The sequence below is a fragment of the Octopus bimaculoides genome, chromosome 1, assembly GCF_001194135.2.
Source record: "Octopus bimaculoides isolate UCB-OBI-ISO-001 chromosome 1, ASM119413v2, whole genome shotgun sequence".
Taxonomy (NCBI): domain Eukaryota; kingdom Metazoa; phylum Mollusca; class Cephalopoda; order Octopoda; family Octopodidae; genus Octopus; species Octopus bimaculoides.
The window spans coordinates 109,643,344-109,669,580 of record NC_068981.1 but is presented as its reverse complement, the minus strand read 5'-3'; the positions used below and the strand labels follow the sequence as shown (position 1 = coordinate 109,669,580).

The window sequence follows — 26,237 nt, the reverse complement described above, 5'->3', positions numbered from 1 at the left end:
TGTCTATACACACATATACATATACTATGACTTCTAAGTAAGTGTATGTACCCATGTAATAGATAAGTTTATAAAGCTAGGAATTTTTAGTGGTGTGTTTGGGTAAACTGACCACTCATCACAATGTTATCAAATTACAATCTTAATCTATATTTCAACGCGTGGTCTAGCTAAGAAATTATTTATGACCACTACAATCCCATCCAAGACAGCATCCTGTCCTCAACTCTATAGTATTTTATCTCTTTATCTCTTATTCTACTTTATGGTTTTATTTCTTTTGTTACTTTATTCCAATTTTGCTAAATCTTGATTGAATATGTATCAAACTTTATTATCCTTATTTTTACTTTTATTACTCTCAGTTTGACTTCTATTACTTTTATATTTTTTTACTTTATACCTTTCATCTTCTCCTATATTATACATGCTAGTTAAATATAAACTCAATCCAATCTATTTAACATTCACTCTATGCTGAATTGTGGTACAGTACAGGCAGATTTTTGAAATCCAACGAACCTTTATGCAGATATACCTTTTTAAAGGGATGTGATAAACCTATTATAATGGGTAATACTAAGTGTACTTTTTCTTTTGTGATGTAATCTTTGGGACTAGCAATGTTTGCGACTGAAGATATCTTTAAACCATCTTTTATATCAACAATATACCTATACTGATGTAATGACAGATTGTTTATAAAGCTTGAAACACGTGTACTGCGATATCCTTTGTGTTCTGTTTTCAATTTATGCTTGATATATTTATATATATATATATATATATATGCATTATAGCCTCTGGCCCACCAAAGCCTTGTGACTGGATTTCGTACATGGAAACTGAAAGAACACTGTCATATATATGTGTGTATTAGTGTGTGTGTGCACGTGTGTGTGTGTGTTTGTAACTACACCATTGCTTCACATCCGATGTTGGTGTGTCTACATACCTATAACTTAGCGGTTTGGCAAAAGGGCACTGATAGAATAATTAGAAGGCGGTGCTCCAACATGGCCGCAGTCACATGACTGAAACAAGTAAAACTAAAAAACTATGCCGTTTTAATCCCGAGCAAGGCTGGGTATCTCTGCTAGTATATATAAATAGAGATGTTATTGTTTCACTTTTGACACATAATACTGAAATAGTGTAAGAGATAAGAGATTGCTCCAGGCTTGCGTTAGGCCAGAAGCTGGAAAATTTTTTTGGCCCATGACACTACATGGACCCTAAGTAAGGCATGTGTATAATTTGAATGAAATTGGTTGTGTAGTTCTGGAGTTTTAGTGATGCACACATACAGCTACACATTGGGGGCAATAGGCATGCAACGCACACATCAGCAGCATTTAACATTTTCTATGCGTGTATGGGTTGGACATCTTGTTCAGGATCTAATGAGCCGCAGGGCCATGCTGAGCTCCAATGTCAACTTTGGCATGGTTTGTATGTTTTGACGTCCTTCCTAACACCAACTACTTTATAGAGTGTACTTAGTGCTTTTTTTTTTTTGTGCCACTGGTATTAGCTTGCAAGAAATGAAAAGAACAGGAAAAAGCTCTTTTACTTAAGTGGGGTGGAGAGTATGTGAAACAGGGAGGTGGTTTTATGTCAGGTGCTGAGAGGCTAAACTGTGATTGAGAGATAGGCTCGGGTGTCTATGTCATCATCATCATCATTATATATCTGACTTCCATCCTGGCATGGATCAGTATCTCAATATCTGCTTTGGCATGGTTTCTACAGCTGGAGACCATTCCTGCCACCAATCACTTTATAGTATGTACTGGTCAGTCATTTGTGAGGTCAGTACTAGTAAGGTCAACTTGCAATGTCTATGGCCCTTCTAAGTGATGGAGAAATGAAGAGAGAGACTACAATGATTCTAGACAAATAATGAGAGGAACAAATTTAGAGTTGTGAAAGGGTAGAGTAAGAGTTGGCATTGTTGGAGAAAAAAAGTATGGAAGGGAGACACATACATACCTAGGGGCTTCAGAGTACCAAATTTCACTTAAAAAGCATAAATCAAACTGAGGCTGTGGAAGCAGACACTAGTTCAAGGGACCAGGTAATAAGATTGAACTAATCGGAATCTGGTTGCAAACAACTAGCTAAAGGCATGAACATCGTGGTATGGACATTTATATATTTTATTTACATGTCTAAACTACTGTATTTTATACCTGCACTTCATTGCTATATTCCTATTCATATCACTGCCCATCCTACCAGCCATTACACACACTACTTTTGTAAATCACTCCTTTATTAATACCTTTTCTAACCATAGTTCTTTCTCCTTAAGTACATTTTTCAAACATCTGATATTGCCAAACAATAGGCTTTGCTCCAAATATCAGAATTCTTATTTCCCTAAGGCATAAACTTTATTATGTGTGTGTGTGTGAGAATATATATGGTAGAAAGTAATCATAAATTTTTGGCTTTTCTCTTTGTCAAAAGATTGATCCCAGAGCTTCTTCTCCACAGAAAGGAAATGATTTTATTAATCACAATATACCCAAGTAAGTAACTGCAATATACAAACATTCATCAGTAATTTCATTTGCATGAGATTAATATTTTTACAAAACTGCAAGTATTTAAGTGAAGTATAGTTAATTAAATCAACTCCAATATAGATCATCCTCCCCCTTTTTTTATTAACATCTGGGGATGAAAAAAACTGCCAGCAGCAGAATTTAGGCTGAGAAATGTTACAAGTGTAGAACGCACAGTTTATCATTCCTCTATACTACTTCCTTTCACAGTCTGGATGATAGCAATAGTACAGTTTATATGGAAGTGAATCAAAGTGTGAGGCATTAACTGTGGCCACCAAAAAGGAAACAGTAACTTCTTGCCTAGATCATAGCTGCTCCAGAGAAATACATTATTGGAGATCATGTACAGTGTATTTTGTGTATATGACACATTGTATAAGATGCTAGTTATTAAATATCATGAGGCAATAGAGATCTTCTGTAAAGAGAAAGTCTCACAGCCATAGAGAAGAATTGAATGGATTTCTGTATCTTGGTATTCCTTTATAACAATAGCACAGGTGTTAATTGCATAAAGGCAGTATGAGCTAGAATCATGACCTTCTTTACCATGCTAAGTTTCACCAGTTTGTAGAAAGGGTGTTTCTGGTATGCAAATTCATCTATTATAAATGTCCATTTTTACTTGTTGGCATACATCCAGATTAGGTACATGATAAGTTAAAGTGAACAATGAAATCAATACTTGCAGGTATTTATTTCATTGTTCACTACAATTTATCATATACCTAATCTGGGTATATCCTTACATGTAAAAATATCCAAAGTACCTGTGGTCTCGACTGATGGAGTTAGATCTCATTTGATCAATGAAAGTTCATGGCAGTTGTTTCAGATACATTTTTCTCTGAAGGAACCAGCTAAGCCTTCTAGGGACCAGGTAATAGGACTGAACTAAGCAGAATATGATTGCAAACAACTAGCTTGTCTTAAAGGCATGAACATTGTGGTATGGACATTTATATGTTTATTTACATGTTTAAATTCAATTTATTTTTAAAGCTATATTTTTAATTTCAGCATAATATTATTTAAAAGACTATTTTTATGAATGGGCTGCATAAAACTCATTAAAATTCTCTTCATGGCTCATGATTTTTGTTGAACATCATTTAAAATATTTTAAAAATTAACCCAAGAAAGTTTTGAACTAAACCTGTTATAGCTTTTCCTAGTTTATGAGGAATCCAATATTAGAAAAATAAAACAGATAAAAAATTTTGTTTCTAAATTGGAACAATCTCTTAGAGTCATATTTCAGCCTGTGTACCTATACTATTTGTTCTCACAAAATTTCTTTATCCTAACAGCTCTGTACAAAAGCTATGACTAATTACATATTAATGTATGTTTTGTTTTACAGATATTTGGTACTGTTTGTTCTAGAAAATTCTTTAATGTTGATTATGTCCCAAGCTTGTCGATACCTAAAAGAGCCAACTCTTTCTGCTAGAGACAAACAACTTCTTAAAAGGGAGCTTGGAGCTGACCTTGTAAGTAAAAATGGAAATGATTTCATAATTTTTGACTTTCTAAACATTTTTACAGAAATATAATTAAATCCATTGTTGGTCAAGCTATCAGTTGAACTGTTTTACTATGCTAAATACTACACTTCAGAAAATCACTGAATCAAGTTTACAGGTTATTTAGAGAATTTAAATAAACTGAACCTGTGAATGCTATTGTTATGTAACCTGGTGTTAGGCAATCTATTCTAATTAACAGAAGGTGCTGGGGTGTTTACGTATTTTATTTCTAGTCAGTATGTACATCTTCAAGTGCTAGGTTCAAAACTTCAAGATGCCATTGTATTATTATTGCTTTGTGCTACATCAATTGCTAAGCATCATGACCAGTTGCATCTTCAGGATATATATATATATATATATATATATATATATATATATGACTGGCTTATGTAGATTTTATCTGAATGGGTAGTCCATCCAAGCTTCAATAGCATAGCTGCATTACCTGATGGAGCTACAGCAAGCACAATTCAGACATCAGGCCACCTTCATTGTTGTCAATTTTACTTTTGATTGACTCAAAAACAATCTTCTGTTTGTTGTTGAACATATTTCTGTGGTCATCGTAATAAACTTCAGCTGAAGGATCTAGTTCATCTGGGTTAACAGGCACATTTTGTTACTGGTGGCCTGCAGCTGGCAAACATTAATTAAAATGTTGAATGCTCATATTGAATCAACTGGTTGTCCAGTACACACAGGATGTCATTGGCAGCTTCACTTGCATTTTCAGTGGTCATTGGTTTTGCTTTTTTCTGTGTTCTAGAAAATCATCAATAAGGTTGGTGCAATACATGTATAAATTTAGAGGCTAAGGCAGGGAGCAGGAATGAAGAATTGTAAGAAATAAAATTGCAATAAAAGATGTATCTCCCTTCTGGATCTTCTGCATTTTTATCAAAATAAGCCATTTGTTTCATTGATTGAGCATTTTCTACGTTTAGATAAAGATTATGTGATGATTGAATCTAAAGACATTTCTACTGATTAAGCAATTCAAGTTTCCAATTTGATTCAGATGATCCCTGCAATTTTCATATTTAATGATCTTATCATACTGATTTGCATCACTGATCTCAAGAGAAACTCATTCTTGTTCTCTTTCCAATGAGATTGTAGAATTGTGTGTTTGAATATAGATATTTCACAGCTTTAGTAGATGCACTTCAGTCAACATGGATGTGAGCTTCATAGTACCAATTAGCAACTTTTATGTCCCTGTTTCAAACTCATACATTAATAGTATGGCTTCCTTCAATAGGACATCACCAACAATATAGTAGATAAGTCACCACTACATAATGTTTGTGAATGGAACTCAGAGGAATAATTCTTGTTACAACATCCATTTAATAAGCAAAATGAAATTGCATTCTGTTTTTCATAAAGACTAACTGCACTTGCTTTATTTGGATTGGGTAGCTCAATAGAGACACTTTTGTTGATTTCTTGCTATAGTTGTGTTATTTTCTACTATAAAAAGAAAATGGGAGTGAGGAAAACCTCTCTTCTGGAATTCAATTGTACTCACATTGATTTGTAGAAGTTACATCAGAATGATCTGTGGCAGTTTGATCTGCACTCAATTCTCTAATAATTTCTTGTCACTTTGGATGGTGTGAGTAAAGTACAATTCTTTAGGACACTCTGTGTTTGACAACATGGTTTGAGGTGCAAAGTAGCAATTGTTGTAACTATGATTCAGTTTTGTTTTGATGAGACTGTCTAGAGAAAAGATTAAGTAAACAGCATGAAATGTTAAGATTGAAAAATTGTAAACTTTTTTTTTTTTGCAGAATACATTTTTGCAATCAATGCATCGGCATATTCGTAAAGGAGGCACAACTCCAGTCTCTCCATGTGGAAGTCAACCTCAACAGCAGCAGCCAGTTTCCAATACTTCTCCTACTGGTCTATCAATTGGACGCAGCACAAGTCAAACAGGTTTTACATCAAATCCAGAACAAGCTTTTTACAAATTAGTTAGTGAATTTGTAACAAAAGTATTACGATAACATGAAAAAGATTTTGTAAGAACTTTTATAAGAAAACAAAAAAATCAAATTTATGTATTTTGAAATTCAATAAATTAATCATTTTACTAACTTTTTAAAGTTTAATTTTTTAAAATTAATCATCATAACCCTGCACTTAACAAAGTACAGAGTAGCTAGACATAACCTATTTACGAATTTATAACAGCCATATTAATTCACCTGTCAGTTGCTCCAAAAAATCGAAGTTAAGTAAGAAATTGTTTAAAAGTTACTCATCTGAGAAATTCAATTCACTCCTAATTTAAATGGTCCCTCACTGCTGATAGCAATGACACTGAAGACTGAAAAGGCCAATCCTCACACTGAACAAAATAAAAATGACAAGGAAGAGTTAAAGGAGAGTATAGTAATTATTGCTGTATTTTACATTCCTAATGTTTTTCTTCTTACTTCAAAAAGGTCAGTTTCGGTGGTAATAGACTGACACCAGATGGAACAGCTCTGGACTTTAATTTCCCATGTCTCAATCAAGCAATTTTGAGAGCTGACTTTAGCTGATCTTTGTAACAGCAGAAAAGATATCATTGTGGTCTTTTGGCAGTGGTTAATTCACCAAAGCAAATCTAAGGAAGAAATCTTACTCTTTTTATTGTCACCACATATCCTGATCATTGGTGTTTCATGATAGTGGTTTCTATGCTTTGACTGTTGTCTTTTTCAAAGACAACATTGTTGGCTATGTAGTCTGCTATCTGATGTTTAAAACGTCACAAAGCCACTGTTAGTAGAAATGTTCCAGACTTTTGATGTTCTCACAATATGTCCATGTTTCACAATTGAATGATAATGTTGAGATAAACTATCTGTTTAGGATGGGGGTAAGATCTTTGCTCTTAAAGACTCATTTTGACAGTTTTCCACACGCTGAATAGACTGATCCAAATCTGTGTTCCACTTTCAAAAATACATTTATTGGAAAAAAAACTTCTAAGATATTTCAGAGATGGTGATGTTGAAATCAGGGAGATTGGTCTTCTTGACATTTACTGAGGTCAAAGCACATACACATGGGTGAAGTTGTTGACTGATTTCTGGAGTTCCTGATGTATGGGACAAAGAGCAAAGTGAAGATCTAAATCTAGCTATGTTAAATAGTCTACCATCAAAATAATACCAATATCAACATTTTAATTGTCTAGTGGAAATTTGGCTTTCCTTGATACACTGCCAAAAACCTTTTCCAGATTATAGACAAGAAGAATGGTTTTTGTGGTTCTTTGCTTTTGTCTTGTATATCATGTCAGTTGAGCCATGATACACAAAAACCTCATTGGGATTCAGGAAGACCCTTCTCTACAATGAAGAGCAATGTTATTCCAGGATAATTCCCATAAGATTTTCAATCTCCTTTCTTGAAGATGGTTATAATGGTTGCAGTTTTAAATTCATTTGAAACCAAGCAAGCTTCCCATATTTTCAGGATCAGAATGAAAAACCTGGTTTTGAGAGGTAATCCCATGTTTCAGTAATTCAAAAAGGTCGTCATTTGGATTTGAGAGGGTTGGGCTTTCATACAATTCATGGCAGTTTCAAATACTTGAAATGATGGTTGTATTTCATCCATAATTGTTCAGGGTGATGTGGAACGTATTTCAAGAAATAAATATTAGCGACAGAGGCACTATTAATACCAAGAGCTTATCTCCACTTAAACATGGACGTTCTGTTAGTACAAACTGTACTGTGGTAGTTACCTGTAAATTGCACTCTAGTTTATATTACTAGTGGGGAGATAAATCCCTGCCACCTCTGACGTTGAGAGCACCAGATCATATGATCTCAACCTTCCTCAGTTTTATCAATGATGGATGCTTGACCGTCAGAGATGGAAGCAACTCATCTCCCCACCAGCAATACAGTGAGCTTGTTAAACAATATTAGCAATAGAGGCAGTATTAATACTGAAAAGTAATATTTATCCCTACTTAAGTGCGAATGTTCTGTTAGAACAAACTATACTGCAGTAAATACCATGAGAGAAACTCATATTGGTGTTTGGTGAAAAATGCATATGTTTATATTGCTAGTGGGACAATAAATCCCCACCATCTCCAGCACTGAGACCATCCGATCCCATGATTTCAACATTCCTTAGTTTTATCAATGATGGACGTTCAACTACTAGAGATAGAAACAACTCATCTCCCCACAAGTAAGCATTTTGCACCAACAGCCAGTATGCAAATTTCTTTCATTGTGTTGTCTGTGTTTTTACACAGACGTCTGCAAAGTTTTGAAGCTCTATTGCATTCTGTTGCTACCAGTTCTGTATTTCTCATTGGAGTTTGAATCTTATGGAATTGATTTAAAATGATAATTATAAATCAATAATAGAACAAGGAAAGTGAAAAGACAGAAAAGAATGTTTAGACAACGTTGGTCTTTATTTAATCTGTACAAAATGTCAATGTTAAATTTGATAAGACTGACACATGCCATTTCCAAAAGGATAACTGTTATAAATAGTTCCAAACAAGAAAATAGTTGATACTACCAGTCATATCGCTGTTAACAGAAGACTAGTTGCTGCTGGAATCATTAGGAATGAAAGATTTTATTTGAAACAAATGGTTTATAAACACAGTTTATTCAATACCTTGACAATCACAGTTGGTGCTCAATAGAGAGTTCTCAGTAGAATACAATGTTTAAGAACCACCACCTTTCACCTGCTATATCAATATGACTTTGACATCTACCATCACATTTCCTTTTTTCAATTCAAGATAGCATTGTCATATGTTACAAGAGATTTTTTAAATGAACTTTATTCTCCCACCATTATACAAATTGGTCTTTAAAGACTGACATGAAAAATAAACTACACCTGAGAAATTAACACAAATTAAACTATGATTGATGCATTAACCAAACATAATTCAATTTTCCCCACTATGAATAGTGCTGGTTTAGTAATTGATTGCAAAATAAGTTTTCATCTTTTGGTGTGGGGATATGAGCAAAGACAAGGAAGAGTGTGTTTCATTCCTATTAATACATATCAGTTGTTTGTGCAGGCATCTTAAAAGCTTCATTCATACAAAAATTGGTCCCTAGACAGAAAATGACATTCTGCTGTAAGTTTTATAAAGTAAAATCTTTGCCCTTCATATAACATTGAAAAGAATAAAAGTTGAGAGGAAATCAAGCAATGAAAACTGAGTGTAATAAGTGAGAAACTCACAACCATTTCTTTTTTCTTCCTTTCAAAGCAATATTTGTTCAGAGTTTTTTTTTATTTTAGTTATGTATATATTGTTATTTACTAAAAGCCTCCTTCAGGAATAGAATTTTAAAAGGACACTTTTCAGATAGTTTGCTCGACTTTTACCCAGATATTATTTGTTTGATGTTTTCTAAGAAAAAAATATTAACACTCATCAGGATTGTTCAGAGCAAAATTTTCAGTTACAATCTTGAATAAACCAATGTTTTTTTTTCATTATTCATCAGCTATGAACTCTTTTGTGGCTTAAATACTGGTAACTATGAAAATATTTTTGTTGCTTTTTTTTTTAGTACAACAATAGATATATATAAGAAACTGAAACAAAAGGAAGGGTTTCAAGAACTGCAATGGAGTCTGTGTTATAATTTTTTTTTTTTTTAGCTGAGCATTCACAGAACCCTAACAAGTCACCCGCTGTCTCACTGATATAATGCTTTTTTGTTAGGATGATTTGGGGGCAACATTTCAAGCAAGAATAAAATGATTAATAACAAAGCCTGTATTTCCTTGAATAAAATCTCAAATACATCAAGTTTCCAAATGATGCCAAAATGATATTGTGACATGATCTCCCAATGCATTGAGAATACAATCAGAATGCCTTATAAAAGATCAAAGTAGAGTTGAATTACTTTGGCTGAAACAAAGGAAAGAAAGGATTCACTTCTTTAAAGGTATGAGCAATAGGATTTTAAATCACAATTGACTCCACCTTGAAATCTCAAATCAACTAGCCTAATTTTAAGATAAATGTTAGCTATAACTTTTGTTTGTGAGTGCTGTTGTAACCTATATAAAAATCTTAATTCTAACAGGTGAAAGTTGACCTAGTTTTGCAGAAAATAGCATATGCAGTAAAGAACAATTTGATCATATAGTGATAAATAACAGCTGCATACATTTAAAGCCAAATAAATTAAAACCTGCTGAAACAATCTTGATATGATAATCCCAACCAGCATTATCACTATGTTCTTCACCTGACCATACTGTTCCATGAGGGGTGGTGGTCATAGTCTATCTCTGACAAAACAAATTGGTCCTGGAAATAATAATTAAATATCATTGTTAAAAGATGTGTAGAATTTACAATTGATTTAGGTCCAGTTCTTTCCATGGTTTATTTACAGTTTCCCCAGTTTTTCAACTCTTACTGAAGTCTTGATTGACTTCAGTCGTATTCGTGACTGCTCTCTCTCTGCTTAGCACCAGTGTTTGGCTCAGTCTCCTGAGTTTTTGATGACCGACTTACTTTCACTACATTGTCCAAAGCACTATTTTTAGTTAACCTGTAGAAAATAAATCAAAATAGTACAAGTTAGATAAAAATGAATGAGTCTTGTAAGAATACAGCTTGTTCAATCTTAGTTTCAATAAATACTCTCTAGGAAATAACAGTTGTGTCAACATCAAATGACTATGTGATGACTACTCTAGCTTATAGGAATATAGTATAAGGAATAAGGAGGAATCAATGATTTTTGAGTTCTCAGCTTCAAACAATCATTTGCTACTTAAATTGCAGGAAACTGATCAACGACTTGATCTTCATTCATACAAACAAAACAAAATGAACTGGTGATGAAAACTACATCCTTTTCCAATGACTAGCAACAGAATAAGAGCTCAGACATAGCAATCTGAAGAAGGAGCATTTGGAAGACATAGGTTAAAAAAAATACTAGTAGACTCAGCAAAAAACAGGATGAGATAGTGACTTATCACAAATAGTGAACAACTGGGATTTCCCTAGGACAACCATAAACAAGGCTCTTGCAGGATGGAAACTGGCATGGCAGTAGAATAACATAAAATCCAGATCCATAAATGCTATGAAACATATCTGGAAAGAGTGTAAGACAAGGAAGGTATTATTACTAGGTAGCTAGAAAAGAAGCTAAGCAATAAGTATGTAAGCATGGAGAGAAGTTGAAAATAAGAGGTTTAATAATGTTCTGTGAGAGTGTCAAGGTGTTCATAAATGCAAAGCAAAATGTTTTTGGGGAAAATTGTATAGGTGCAGGAGTGGCTGTGTGGTAGGTAGCTAGCTTACCAACCACATGGTTCCGGGTTCATTCCTACTGCGTGGCACCTTGGGCAAGTTTCTTCTACTATAGCCCCGGGCTGACCAAAGCTTTGTGAGTGGATTTGGTAGACGGAAACTGAAAGAAGCCCGTGATATATATGTATCTATATGTATGTGTGTGTATATGTTTGTTTGTCTGTGTTTCCCCCCCCCACACACACACACACATCGCTTGACAACCGATGGTGGTGTGTTTACGTCCCCGTAACTTAGCGGGTTAGAATAAGTACTAGGCTTCCAAAAAGAATAAGTCCTGGGGTCGATTTGCTCAACTAAAGGCGGTGCTCCAGCATGGCTGCAGTCAAATGACTGAAACAAGTAAAAGAGTAAAAGAGAGAATGATAGTGGTGCACTTTCCCTTACTAATGCTAAGAAAAAGAGGCTTTGAAATGTTACTATAAAAGGTTACTGAATGAAAATAATGGAAGAGGAATTACTTTATCATCATCATTTAACATCCGTTTTCCATACTGGCATGGGTTAAATGGTTCGACCAGAGAGTTGCATTAGGTTCCAGTCATCTGTTTTAGTTTGGTTTTTACTGCTACATACCCTTCCTAATGTCAACCACTTTACAGAGTGTATTGGGTGTATTTTACATGTCATCAGCACTGGCCCAAATTTCACAGCAAATTGCCAGAAGACTTGATCACTTGTCTGCACCTCCAATGAGGCTCAACAACCAAAGATCATATTTCACCACCTTATCCCACATCTTCCTGGGTGTACCCCTGCCACATATTTCCTTCTTTACACAGCTGTCCTCATCCATTCACATCACACGACCAATACCAACAGTCTCCTCTCTTGCACATTACATCTGATGCCACTTATACCCAATTTTTCCCTTAAAACATTTACATTCTGTCCTACATGCACATTAACATTGCTCATCCAGCAGAACATGCGCTGGCTTCATTTCTTTCAAGCCTTTGCATATCCTCTGCAGTCACAGCCCATGTTTAACTCTATGTCACATGGCTGTTTGTACACAAGCATCATACAATCTGCCCTGCAGGGAGAGGCCATTTGTTACCAACAAAGATAGATGCTCTCTGAACCTTGCCCAGCCCATTCTTATGAAGAAGTCTATTTTCTGTACATTCCTAGTGTTTATTGTACCTACACATCTGCCACACATAACGTCTACTTTTTCTGTTAACTTTCCGCTGATACTGCTGCACCTTTCATGTGTCAATAGCTTGCACCAGGTACACTTTATAGTAAACCAGAAGGACCAACTATTGAAATAGATAGCTATACTGTTGAAAGCAAAATTAAGGATATGAAGGTAGGGAAAGTTGTTGGGATGCTAAAATGGAGAAAAAGAGCATGAAAAAATGGGTGACAAGCTTAGTATCTAATAGCTACTGATACTGTTGAGCAAAGCAATAACTATTGCTCTAATATTCAGAAAGGAATGGACTTTAACTTACACTTCCTCCATTTCTATCTCTTCATCACTGTCTTGAGGAACTTGCAAGTAAGGATTATCAGAGGCTGGACGGAATTTATAGCCCGTCACTATGAAAAAGATAAATGTTGCCATTTCTTTAAACATAGGATCCAACCACTCATACTTAAATGGTACTGTAATCTGTAATTCAAAAATATAAACAAGATATCAATATTGAAATAAGTTCTTCAAACAATTTAACAGAATCTAATATCTTTTAGAGACCAGTCTGTTAGACAAACAACAACCTCCATTAGATACTACACACATACACCTTCATAAAATGACAAGGAAAAACAATCAAAAGTGCAACAATATACTGTGCAGTTTAAAGTAGGATCTGTTGTTCACAAAACATTTTAATGAGGGTTTGTTTTTTGATTTTTTTTTAATGAAAGAAAAAAGTACAATTTGCTGGAATATAAAAAGATACATATAAAGGCATCCACTAAATAAATAACCTTGGTAAAAGGTGAAAATATTAAAATAATTTTAATAATCTTATAGTACGAAGCATATAAACACTGAATATTCTTACTGCACAACAATAGGCGTAGGAGTAGCTGTGTGGTAAGTAGCTTGAATGAACCACATGGTTCCGGGTTCAGTCCCACTGCATGGCACCATGGGCAAGTGTCTTCTACTATAGCTTTGTGAGTGGATTTGATAGACAGAAACTGAAAGAAGCCCATCATATATATATATATATATATATATATATATATATATATGTATGTGTGTGTATATGTTAGCGTGTCTGTTTGTCCCCCCAACATCACTTGATAACCGATGCTGGTGTGTTTACGTTCCCGTAACCTCGCAGTTCGGCAAAAGAGACTGAGGCTTACAAAGAATAAGTCTTGGGGTCAATTTGCTCAACTAAAAGCAGTGCTCCAGCATGGCCACAGTCAAATGACTGAAACAAGTAAAAGAGTAATAATAGATCATTATTTTGTGCTTTGTTCTTACCAATTTTGAGGTATCTTTAAGTAAAGACTATTTGAGGCAGTATATAAATTATAGTTTAGTTCATGAAAAATATGGATGTTGCTTTTTTCCTTAAAAATATCACCAATACACACCTCAGTGTGTAAATAAGTAATACTTTCAGAACAAAACTGACCAACAACTGCAGAGAGAGATACTTTATTAAAGTTTGTTTTTCTGCAAAAACTCAATTCAGACATGTAGTTAGAGAATATTCTAGAACCTCATACAATCTTCTAGTGGTGGAGAGCATATGAGAGTAAGGAACACCTTCTCTTTCTTAGGTTAACAATTCAAACTAAATCTTAGTTAGTTGAAAATAGGTTTCAGTTATTTTATGAGAGACAAATATATACTTCAATGAACACTGACCTACAAAATATGTTTAAAGTTCACAAAAATACAAATGATTCAAACTCCATATTTACCCAACTCATGCACATAAAAAAAAAATGGACTTACCTTTAGTAAATAGACAATTATTCTAGTAAAATAAATATAGCAGACAATCTGAAATATTAGAAAATGTAATAACAATTTCAGTTTCATTTGTTCTACAATAGACAAAAAGAAACAAAAAATGTTATATGTAAAAAGATAGGATTAATTTGTTGCAATAAAGAAGACATGTCTTGGATATTATCTGGGAAACAGTCATGCTTGATATGCAGAAAAGGAGGGAGCAGGAATTCTGATATGATAAACATCAACTGTAGTGAGATCAGAGCCAAACTAACAGAGGAGGTCTTACTATGTAGCAAATACACAGTTGTAAACACACACACAGCATTTAATTTGTTTTTTATGTCTGTTTTTCTATGCTAACATCAGATAGATGAATATATTATCAGGGCACTGTTTTGCAACCAAATACCTTTCCTTTTACTAACCTTTGTTTTTCAAGTAAAGGATATATAAAACAAGTATAAATGATAAAAAGTACTCATGAAATAAACTCTTACAAATGTTCAGAGGTCTCCTTAAAAGTAGTTTATAGCTTTTGTTATCTAGATGACATAATTAGCAATGGAGAATGGGGTTTCAAATGCAACAGTAGCCAATGTGAAAATGGTGGGAAAAGTTCAAGAGTCTCTATTGACAACAATGCAAGCTGGCAAAACACAGGCATTGAATATGGTGAATGTGTGAATGAGACAAGCATATGCAGCTGGATGGGTAAAGTGCATATAAATGAGAGCACAAATGAGCTGAGAGAAAAGTTGAGTATAAGAGGAATCAAGTGTAGTGTGCTAGAGAACAGACTGTGCTGATACAGTTATGGGTATAGATGATAACAGTTGGATAAAGAAGTGCCAAGAAATCCAAGTGAAAGAAACCTGCAGAAGAGGAAGACATAGAAAAAAGTGTTGAAAATTGATCTGAAAAGGCAAAACCTCACTAAGGAGATAACAAAGAGTCACAACAAGTGGTTAGTTACTGTCACAGACAAGACACCTCCAAGCATAGTAAAATGAACATGAAAGTGATAATTTAGTTTCTTCAAATATACAGTTGAAACACAAAGTTGTATTTTACTATACACTCCTATTTTCCAACCAAAAGAAATGGGAGAGGGGCAGATATATATAGAATACAATATGGAATAAATCTGATGTTGGGCAAAACAGTGACAACCTTGGTCATGTTTTAATCTTATCAGACCTCATTAGTAAAGTCTATTCTGAGAAATATTGCCAGACTTGAGAGATACAGAGGTGTATAGTGAATGAACACTAAGTGGCATGATAACTTAAAAGGTGAGAAATTAATACTTACCAAAATATAAAACTGTCTAAATAATTTTAACTTATTGAGAGATATAACTGCTTTGCCATCAGTCTGTGAAGCATCTTGTAAATGTCGTATTGACCTGCAGAACAAATAAAATTTGAAACTTTGATTTCTTTGTATGATTTACACGTCATTTTCCTCTTTCTTACAGCTTTCCATCTACTGGGTCATCCCATAAATAATGCAGTTTTTTTATACTTCTTTTATTTTTCAAAATTAAGATAAAGAAAGTTTTTTTAAATCTAAAATATACTCTCCCTTCTTTCTACAATACTTTTCCATCTATCTGGTACTCTTGCAAGGCCCCTCTTCCAAAATTCACTTGTCTGTGATGAAGAATACTCCTCTAGTATTGTTCTGACTTCATCTACAAAATTCATATTTTTTCCGTCCAAATGATTTTGAAGACTGCGGAATAAATGATAATCAGATGGGGCAATGTCCAGCAAATATGGTGGGTGGGGCATCATTTCCCATTCAAACTGCTCCAACCTTTGGAATGTCATCCCTGCTGTATGTGGCTGAGTATTATCCTGATGGAAGAATGCCTTTCATCTTCAAATCAGATGGTCGTTTTTCTTCTAGTGCTAACTTAAGCCACTCAAGCTATTCACAGTAGATCTCCTTTGTTATCATTTGGTTTAGGTTTAAAAGTGAACTCGGCTTTTCATATCCCACCAAACAGATAACAACACCTTACGTGAGTGAAGACCTTCTTTAGCCTGGGTTGCCAGTTTTTCTCCTTTTCCTACCCACTGCTTGACATTTTTATAGAGAAGTCATTTTTCGTCACCAGTCACTACTCAGTCCAAAAAAGGTTCATTCGCGAAAAAAGGTTACAGTAAAAAAGAGCACACATTCACTCTCTGTGCGCAATTATACTTGGAAAGTTTGTGAGGAACCTATTGACCCAATTTGCTGACTTTTTCAATGGCACACAGGTGTTGATGAATGGTTGGATGACCAAATCTAAGCTTCTCTGCTAGTTCCTCAACAGTTATGATGGGATTTTGTTCCACCAGGGTTTGCAGGACGTTCTCGTCGAGCTCTACAGATCTTCCAGGATGAGCCTCATCTTCCAGCCTGTAGTTTCTGGCTCGGAATTTCTAGAAGCACCATTGACACTGGCTTACGCTTATTGTCCAATCCCCATATACTGCATTAATATTCCTTGCACTTTCTGTTGCGTTGTTGTCTTTATTGAACTTATAAAGCAAAATATGCCGAAAATGCTCCTTTGTCACTTCCATTATAGCTTTGAAAAAATAACAATCGAATTGCTCTCTTATCCCATACCCCTCTGACTTTAGCTCATGCAATTGAAAAAACAGCATTATTTATGGAATGACCCAATATTATAAGTCGTATTTGTTTTAATGAAGCGTGGAGTTTAAATTTAATTATTTATTGTTCAATATAAAGCATATATTGAATATGTGAATTTAACTAAAATTTAATATTCTATATTGTATTTATGGAAATGAAATTTTTTTTCTCCCCATCATTTGTATTGTGAAACATAGAATGAAGGTTCAAATCTAATTAAAGTTAATTATTATGTATTTCTCCTATCACTTGGGGATAAAAGCACTGATACCCTTACATCTCATTGCTTTATCTCATAAACAACATTTATGTCAAAGTCAAGTTTTTCAAAACTATACATAAAACACAGGGAAGCCTAAAATGGAAGAGTGAACGGTGATACTCTCATCCACCAAGCTGAACACATTCAGCAATATTTGAATACTTTTCATCAAGAAAGTTCATTCAAACTTGTAATGTTTAACTGGGAAAGAATGAAGTCAACATTTGTTGTACCCATCTGCAACCAACTTTTCCCTTTCATTAAAATAGAATTTTATTTCAATATCATTCACATTTTATGTCATATCCCATACATATCAGCCTAATATTAATAAAACTATTTTTATTTATATATGAAGTGAAAGTATATGGAGAAAGAATGAATTCAAAAACCCTTTCTGTAACTACTCACCCCTATGGTTTCCCCTCTACCTAATGTAGATACATATCCTATGTGTTTTCCTATCTTATTTTTCTCTCAATATTGATATTTTCTATTTTCTTATTCTTAATTATATTGTACCCGGTGAAGTATTTCTTTTTTATATGAATTAGTTTTACTAACAATTTACTCAGTCTCTATTCAGATATTGTCAAATTAGATATATGAACAAGTATTTTCATTTGTTCAAAAAGAGAAGAGCTTACTAGAAGATGAAGCTTTGGCAATATCAAGGTTTAGTGGAGTGAATTTGAAAATGAGCTTTTGCTATTTACGATCATAAAAATCAACCCTCTATTTATGAAATATGCTTCACTGATCAGTTTCAATCACATTGTAAAGTAAATTATCTCCCTTTGATTTCTAATGTCAGCTGTTAATTTGAAATGCTTTTTTAAATTTATTGCTTCATTTATCATTGATAATGATTTGATTTTATGATTGTATACACAGCATAAACGTTCTTTTGAATTCATTCTACTAAAGCTTAATATTACCATACATTTTTTCTACCTGTGGAGTTTGTGATGGAGTTCACAGATACAAAAGCAGCAAGAATGGGAAATTGAAGGATATGTAAATGATACAAAAACAAATACTACATTAATAATAGAAAAACGTCAGACCTCATGCTGAAACAGGAATTTAAAGTATGAAAATGTTTTCTGAATAAACAAGCTGTGGTTGTTGGTTGAAGATGGAACCTGTCTACATGCTACAATAATTCAATTGCAAAATAGATGCTTAACAAGCAAAATCTCATTTGTTTGAAAAAAACTTCCCTGGTGAAAACTATATATTGAGCTATGATTTATTATGGTTATAAATATTTCAAATATATTTTATTTTAAACAAGCAGCTACAAGGATTTCACAAACTCCCACTTGTATGTCTCATACACGATTGTCAAATGTTATTTCCAACACAAGCTACTTTCAAATGTTCATCAAAGTTTTTCTGTTGAGAGTAGAAGTTTAATAACAAAAAGCATTTTAAAGTAATAGATATATTTGTAGGAGGAATGTAATAGATTTGTGACCAAGGATCAAAACCTGAGTTTTGATGTACCTTTACATTTAACGTCTGTTCTCCATGCTGGTATGGGTTAGATAGTTTGAACAGAGCTGGTAAGCTGGATAGCTGCACCAGGTTCCAGTCTAATTTGGCATGGTTTCTACAGCTGGATGCCCCTTCTAATGCCAACCACTTTACAGAGTGTTCTGAGTGCTTTTACCTGACACTGGCACCAGACTCTTCCAGGCCAATCCTTTTCATCAGAGAGAGCAGCCTTAACACTTCTGCTGGACATTACGGGTTTTCTTGAGTAAAGCAAAGTGGCAGGCATCTCAGTCTTTTGTCATCTCATCTGAAAGTTTCAGCACCCTGAGCTCATCCCATGTTTTCATGGGTCTCTCAATTCCACATGTCCCATCTACTTTGAGAAATCAGCACTTTTTTGTGGAGCTGTCGGCATCCACCTGCATCATATGACCAAATCAGTGGTCTTTTCTTTTGCACACTATATCTAATTCCTTTTATGCCTAACTTCTCTCTCAATACACTAGCACTCTGTCAAACATGTGTACTTACATTATACACCCAGCGGAGCATACTAGCCTCCTTCCTTTGCATGTCCTCTGCATTCAGGGCCCATGTCTCACTAACATGTAGAATTGCTGTCTGTACACATGCATCATACAATTTTCCTTTCACTAAGAGAGGGAAACTTTTTGTAGCCAACAGAGGTAAAAGTTCTTTGAATTTCCTCCATCCTATTCTTAGTTATTACACTCTTTGTGCATCCTCTTCCACTTCTAATTTGGTCCCCTAGGTAGCAGAAATTATCTACTACCTCTAACAAGCCACCAGGACATTTCAGAGACTCAATTTCCCAAGTCTCTGTAGTTTTTATGGATCCTGTGCATCTTCCACAGATGAACACTTTCACTGATAACCTTCCTATTAATCAACAGTGCCTGTTGTGTGTTCACAGCTTACACTGCATACACTGAATGGAGTTCTTGCCTACAAATTGAATAGGGTCACCTATCTGAAGGGGGTATATGCTTGTCTGTTTTCTTGCTTACTAAGACCTTAGTCTTTGCTTAGTTAACCTTAAGATTCCAGGTTTTGCTTCCACACCTAGAATTTTTCTTCTAGCTCTGATATGGACTCTGCTACGAGGGCAAAATCATCAGCAAATAGTAGTTCCCAGGGGCTGCTAGTTGTGAATTCCTCTGTTATGGCCTAGAGGGTAAAAATGAAAAGGAGTTGACTGAGGAATGAGGCTTGATGAACACCTACCTGTATACCAAATTCTTTGTTGTACTCGTGGTTAACTCGCTTTACTGATGGTGTCTCTGTACATGGCCTGTACAGCTTTCACAAGCCACTCATCTACCCCTAACCTCCTCAGAGCCCACCATATCACACAGCAGGGCACTCTATCAAAGGCTTTCTCTAGATCAACGAATGCAAAGTATATTGGTTTATTCTTAGCTTCTGCTCCTAATTAATTGGGCTTTAACTCTGTCCATAATTTTCATCACCTCATCCAGGACTTTGATGCCTCTATAATTACTTCTATCTAAAGCCTCACCCTTACCCTTGTAGCAGCTAACAATTATGCTGCTACGCCAGTCACTAGGTATTACACCGTCCTGAATGACCTGATTAACTGTGCGGGTGACTAGCCCATATCCTACATTTTGAGCATCTCAGCAGTGATAATGGATGGACCAGGGGCTTTCCCAGTTTTCATGTTTTATTTGCCTTATCTACCATGCTGCTGTCCACTAGGATAGCTGGTCCCTCTGAGACTCCCTTTATCTCATTCATTCTCCACATTCAAGTCTTACATAGTAACTTTTCCACTCCTCTTTCTTGTCCACATCATTAAGTGCAAGCATACCATTATCCATTCACACACACTTCTCTCCCACAATATCTCAATTCTCTCTAACACACTGTCTAGCAAACTGGAACACTTCAAGTCTCTGATCTTCATGCTGTAGGACATTGGCAAACCTCTTCTTTTCTGCTCCTACCATAGCTAGATAAACTGGATGTCTAGCTTCTCTTTTAGCTTTCTGATATGAGTCTTTGCTACTCCCTCTTACCCATCTCTTCTCTTTTATGGCCCTGTCAACATTACTGTTCCACCACCATGTCACTCATGGTCTGGTAGAGGCTTTGCTCCAACTACAGATTTGGTCTGTTGCCTTTAGTAGACTGTTGTGTTTTCTAATTGTGCACATAAAATCCATTTGTTTACACTGTGGTGGAACTAGATAAACTTGATTCATCTCCTATCAAGGTGACCTAATTCAGATTTGAGCCAGGTATATATTAGCAATTTCTGAGAAAGAAAATAAGTAACTTCTTTCAGTCAGCATCAGACAGCATTTTACTGTTTCATAAACACACACTAATAAACTCCCTCCACATAAGCTTTGAACTTTTTACCTTCCTCCTCCTATACACTTATTGCCAGGCCACTATAAGGAAACTAGACAAATGAAATTTACTTTGTAAACACACTTATTCACAATACAAACTTCCATTTTTTTTCCAATTCACTGTTGTTGGATATTGATTGATTATTAACCACATCTTTCATCACTTCGTTTAATATATCTAGCAATTATTTAGTTGCTACACCTGGTGACCTCAATGAAATGGAAGCTTACCAGCAAAATTTCAACTCTTGTACTCTGAACCCTACAGAGTACTTGACAGAAAAACAAAATAGTTCATTGTGGACATTAATGGGAAATGTAATTCTATCAGTATAGATCATCTAAAAGAAGCCATAAAGTCTCAACTTAACACTACCTTTCACTTTTTCCTAGGCAACTGCATCATCAGTACTCCTTTCCACTAGTATTTCAATTTCTTCTCCACTACTAGGCACTAGATCTGGAAGATAGTCCCATTGGCCTATACCCATACATTTCTCAATTAGACACAGTTTTTCAGGTGAGCCATTTCACAACACAACAGATCTATTCATTACCTTCCAAAGATGACTGAAGTCTTTTTTTTTTTTTTTTTTTTTTTGTCAATTAAAGACACTACCTGTTTATTACTTTTGTATTTCCAGTGCCATATATGTATGTATATTTTTTCTGTTGTTGTTTTGTTCTTCCATATAACTAGTGGTACTATGTATTTAATCTTCTGCAAACACTAACACCTTGTAGCTTCCCTACACACATTGCTAATTATTCACATTTATTTAAGATTTTGCTACATACCTTCCATTGGAGTAATTTTTGCCCAGGTGAGGAAATATGACTTAAAAAATAAAACTGAATGAATAAAAACAAATCTTACCATACAACAGGAAACAAAATGGCTCCACAGCACAACAAATCAACAAGAATGAATATTTCTTTCCAAACTGTGTACTGTGATTGCCCTTCTTCACTTTCCTCAACGATAATCCAAGCTACATTGGCCAATACCTACCATCAAAGGCAATATTGGTGAAAATTAGTTTATATCTTAGCTTATACAAAATATCAATTTATCAGAAGTTTCTAAATAATTTTATAATTTCGAATTTTAACTGTCATTGACAGTGACAAAAGAAAAAAAAAAAATCATGTATTAAAATACCAGCAAAAGGTGAAAAATTCCATTAAAATTCTCTGTTCCTTCTCCTTTATCAATTCAATATATATATGCATGCATATGTGTGTGAAACAATTGCAGTTGGATCTCAAGTAAGATGGTACAGAAAAAAGATTTCATATGTAATAGTTTTACATGAGTAATTAGCAGTCAGTCAACTGCCCAGAAACATCATTAGTTGAGGTGAGTCTTGCAAAAGTTTATCAACCAGACTAAGGACAGAGTGAGGAAAACAAGGTAGTTATTACTTCTGTTAGCAACAAAATGCCTTCTCTCTCTTCTAATAAGAGGTGAATGTATGCTGTTTAAGTACTAAAGAGGGTCACAAGATATGTGATATTAGCATACATCAAGTGTACTAAGAGAAAAACTGAGCATGAAAAGTAACAATCATAATGTACAGGAGAGAATACTGCACTGGTATGGACATGTTATACATATGAGGAATGAAGGGAATAAGTTTCATCCACATGGCTGCAAAGCAAGCTTCGTAGCAACACAACCTTTTGTGGAACACTTACAAACAACTGAAATCCAAAAACAAATGAAAGATGTGAGTACATTTTGTTATTTTAGTACACAGAAAAATAAAGAAGATTGTCCTGACATGTTTTACAGCTTATTCGAAATTCATCAGAGAAGTAAATACCTTTGCATTCCTCTACCCACAAAGCTATTCATTCTAAGTCCTCTTTGTGGGCAAAGAAATGAGTAGGATGATTGTCTTCTCATAGGCAGTCAACAAACTGTGAAACATATCAGGGCACTCTTCTTTATTTCTTTGAGTATGAAGAGAATAATAAGATAGTGAAAGGCTTAAAAACTGTAGTTTAAATAATTTGATGTATGTGTGACATAGAGGTAAAAGAGAGAGACTGACACATACATATGCAAACAAAGTGTTTCCTCCTATTTGCAATTTGAAACAAAAGACTGACGAATAATTCAAAAAACAAAATAAATTCTTATTTAAACAAAATTACAAAATTATTTAAAAATCTTACTTGAAGTGGAATAATTATAATGAACAGTTTTTTCTCTTTATCAGACAACATGTGTTTAATGAAAGCCCATCCTGCTCCAATCAAGAGAATTGTGGTAAATAAAAGAGCTCCACGCATTCTAAAATATATCAGAAAAAAATGCAATGACATAAATGAATATAATGTAGATATATAGAAATATGTAAATGTTGCAAAGAAATAACACAAACCATCTACAAAATAAACATGAATTTTGTACTCACTATTCCCTAACTCTTCTTTAACAAAACTTAATATCTGAGATGAGTTAATTTTAATATTAAAATAGTTTGATCTGGAAGAAGACCTATGCCCCATCCTCCAGACCAGACTAATAAAATGAAAATCATTATTTAACATCTGTCTTCCATGCTGGTATGGATTGGAGGAGAGCACTGAGTTTCAAAACTGGCTTTGGCATGGTTTCTATGACTGGATACCCTTCATTTCTTGTAAAGAGAAACTACTCGCATTATAGAAGAAAGGTTGGAACCAGAAAGAGATAAAAATAGTGGTGATGAGGTGTGACAGTGCACCCTTAAGACATGAGGTGAGTAGATGTGACTGGTGACAGAAGAACAATAAGTGTGAGTGGGTAGAGGCTGGGAGAGGGTGAATATAATGAAGAATAAGTGTTGAGGGATGATAGTAAGTAGGAAAGGTAAAGAAAAGGGAAGAGTAGGTGACAAATGTAGAAATTGGGTAGGATTGCAGAGTAACCAGCAGTACCTGAGGAAAGGGAGAAGAAATGACTGACAGTATAGAAAAGGGGTGAAGAGCAGCAGAGTAGTAATAAGGGGGAAATGAAAGAGGGTGGAGATGATGTATAGTTAGACAGGTTATAAGAGTGTTGGGCAAGTGTAGAGAGAGATGTATGGTGATAGAGAAATAATTTGGGGGCTTAGGACAGTGACCAATATAAAATGTGGGTAGAGAGGAATGATTACAGAAGGATAAGCAATATCATGAAAAAGTATCCAGTTCTACTCACACTTAATTACAGAGCAAGATAATGCAGGAAATGACAGGTGGATATCATACACACACCCACACATATATGTAGGTTCATCTGGGACTGTGAACAGCAGGGGATCAAGTTGATTCATGAAAACATCTACCCCACTCCTCCTGTTTTGGCAAGGTATTGTTTTCTGTCTTTACATTCTGAGCTTACATTCTGCTAAGGTCGATAAAATAAGTACCAGTTGAGCAATGAGGGTCAATGTAATTGACTAGCCCCTCCCCAAAACTGCTGGCCTTGTGCCAAAATTTTAAACCAACATTTTGTCTCTCTCATGAAAGTTTGTGGCTCACTTTTGCCTCTTCTCTCTTTCTCTCATTATTGCTTAAGGGCAAAAAACAAATCCCACACACCTACTACTTCCATTGACCATATCTCTCAGCTTCCCCTTATACACGCTACAAGTTGTCCTATGTTTCATATCACTTTTAATACTCTGCTCAATCATACATCCAAGATAAAGACCACTTTGGGTTTCCTAGTCTTGCAAGCTGCATAGCAACTTCACTAGTGCTGGTGGCACGAAAAAAGCACCGAGTACATAATGAAAAGCTGCTGGCATTAGGAAGGGCATCCAACCACAGAAAATTATGAAAAGTTATTTTCAAAATCAATTTAAACAAAAGCAGTGTATTTCAACAACCAAAGTGTTGTATAAAAAAAAACAAAAATGGAGGGGTGGTGGTGGTATTATAAGTCTCCCACTGCAAATTCATCTCTGGGAGTAGCATTGATAAACATTGTCTTGAAACTTGTCACTATTCTTTACTCACCATGCTTTACTTACTTTCTTCCTAATCCTTTCTATCTTGAACAAGCTCTGCTGGTATCAATTCTTAATGCATTTTTCCCCCCACCCTTCTACAAACTTGGTTATCTCGAGAGATTTGCATATGAAGTTATGTATGTGCTTCTTTATTTTACAAGCTTGGCACACAGAGAATATTTTATTCATTACTCTCACTAAGTTAGTAAACTTCTTCAAATTTTCAAAAAATCTTTTTTCATAAAAAGCTTACTCCCATTATTTCCAAAACTGTACTAAAAAAAAAAAAAAATGGAAAAAATTCAACTTATGTAGATATCTGATCCAAAACTTTGCCATTTATAGCCATTTTTAATAGTCCATTAAAATTTTATTGTTATGGTGTCATATCCCAAAATCTCAAGATTTATTTAACTCTTACCTACTACAAATATGCCAAAACTCAAGTCCCTGTGGCATGTACTTTTGGATTTAAGTAGGTCTAAAAACACTGTGAAATTGACTAGTTGTGACATGTAACAAAATAGGCTTTACATAAATATTTTTAAAATTGCCAAAAAAAGATTTCTTTCCAAGAATCTGAAAAAGAAAGCAACTGCTATCCCATGGTCACTATTAATTCATATAACTTGAAGGTGATTATCACTTCAGTTTCAAAAATATGACAACACAAATATGGCTAGTTATTCAATTAGGCAAGATTTCAACCCATTTGCTGACGATTCAGATTATCATATTTCCTCAAATATTCATCCAAATTTCACAAATAAGGTATCAAAATGTTTCTTTTTGGATGCTCTCCAAGTACAGTAGAAATTACATCTAAATATTTTTTAAAATTCATAGTGATACCTAAAATAATTTTGGTAAGCAGTAATTCACATTAAAAAAAAAAAATTAGCAGCAAGAAATAACTCAAGCAAGAGCACTCAGAGAGCACAAACCTCCACCAAAGCAACACCAACATTCTCTCAACGATTAGCTTGAGACGATTTTTAAAATGAGAATATCTGAAATAAACTCAACTGCTCTCATAAATGAGAATACTAAAAA

The 26,237-nt window shown here is 34.6% G+C and overlaps 2 protein-coding genes across 2 annotated transcripts in view; one reads left to right on the top strand and one right to left on the bottom strand.

Annotated features, from left to right (window-relative positions):
• The window catches only part of LOC106881422 (nucleoporin NUP188), a 465,305-nt gene extending 459,095 nt beyond the window's left edge, over positions 1-6,210 (top strand). Inside the window, exons 50-52 of the mRNA XM_014931808.2 lie at positions 2,473-2,534; positions 3,937-4,066; positions 5,902-6,210. Of these exons, the coding sequence (XP_014787294.2) occupies positions 2,473-2,534; positions 3,937-4,066; positions 5,902-6,120 (411 nt within the window). The 3' untranslated portion in view covers positions 6,121-6,210. The remainder of the gene's footprint in view (positions 1-2,472; positions 2,535-3,936; positions 4,067-5,901) is intronic.
• Positions 6,211-8,522: 2,312 nt separating this feature from the next.
• Positions 8,523-26,237, bottom strand: part of LOC106881420 (protein GPR107) — a 40,399-nt gene continuing 22,684 nt past the window's right edge. The window contains exons 10-15 of the mRNA XM_014931806.2: positions 23,380-23,497; positions 22,076-22,206; positions 15,697-15,790; positions 14,383-14,430; positions 12,914-13,074; positions 8,523-10,680 (exon numbers count right to left, since the gene is read on the bottom strand). Of these exons, the coding sequence (XP_014787292.1) occupies positions 10,563-10,680; positions 12,914-13,074; positions 14,383-14,430; positions 15,697-15,790; positions 22,076-22,206; positions 23,380-23,497 (670 nt within the window). The 3' untranslated portion in view covers positions 8,523-10,562. The remainder of the gene's footprint in view (positions 10,681-12,913; positions 13,075-14,382; positions 14,431-15,696; positions 15,791-22,075; positions 22,207-23,379; positions 23,498-26,237) is intronic.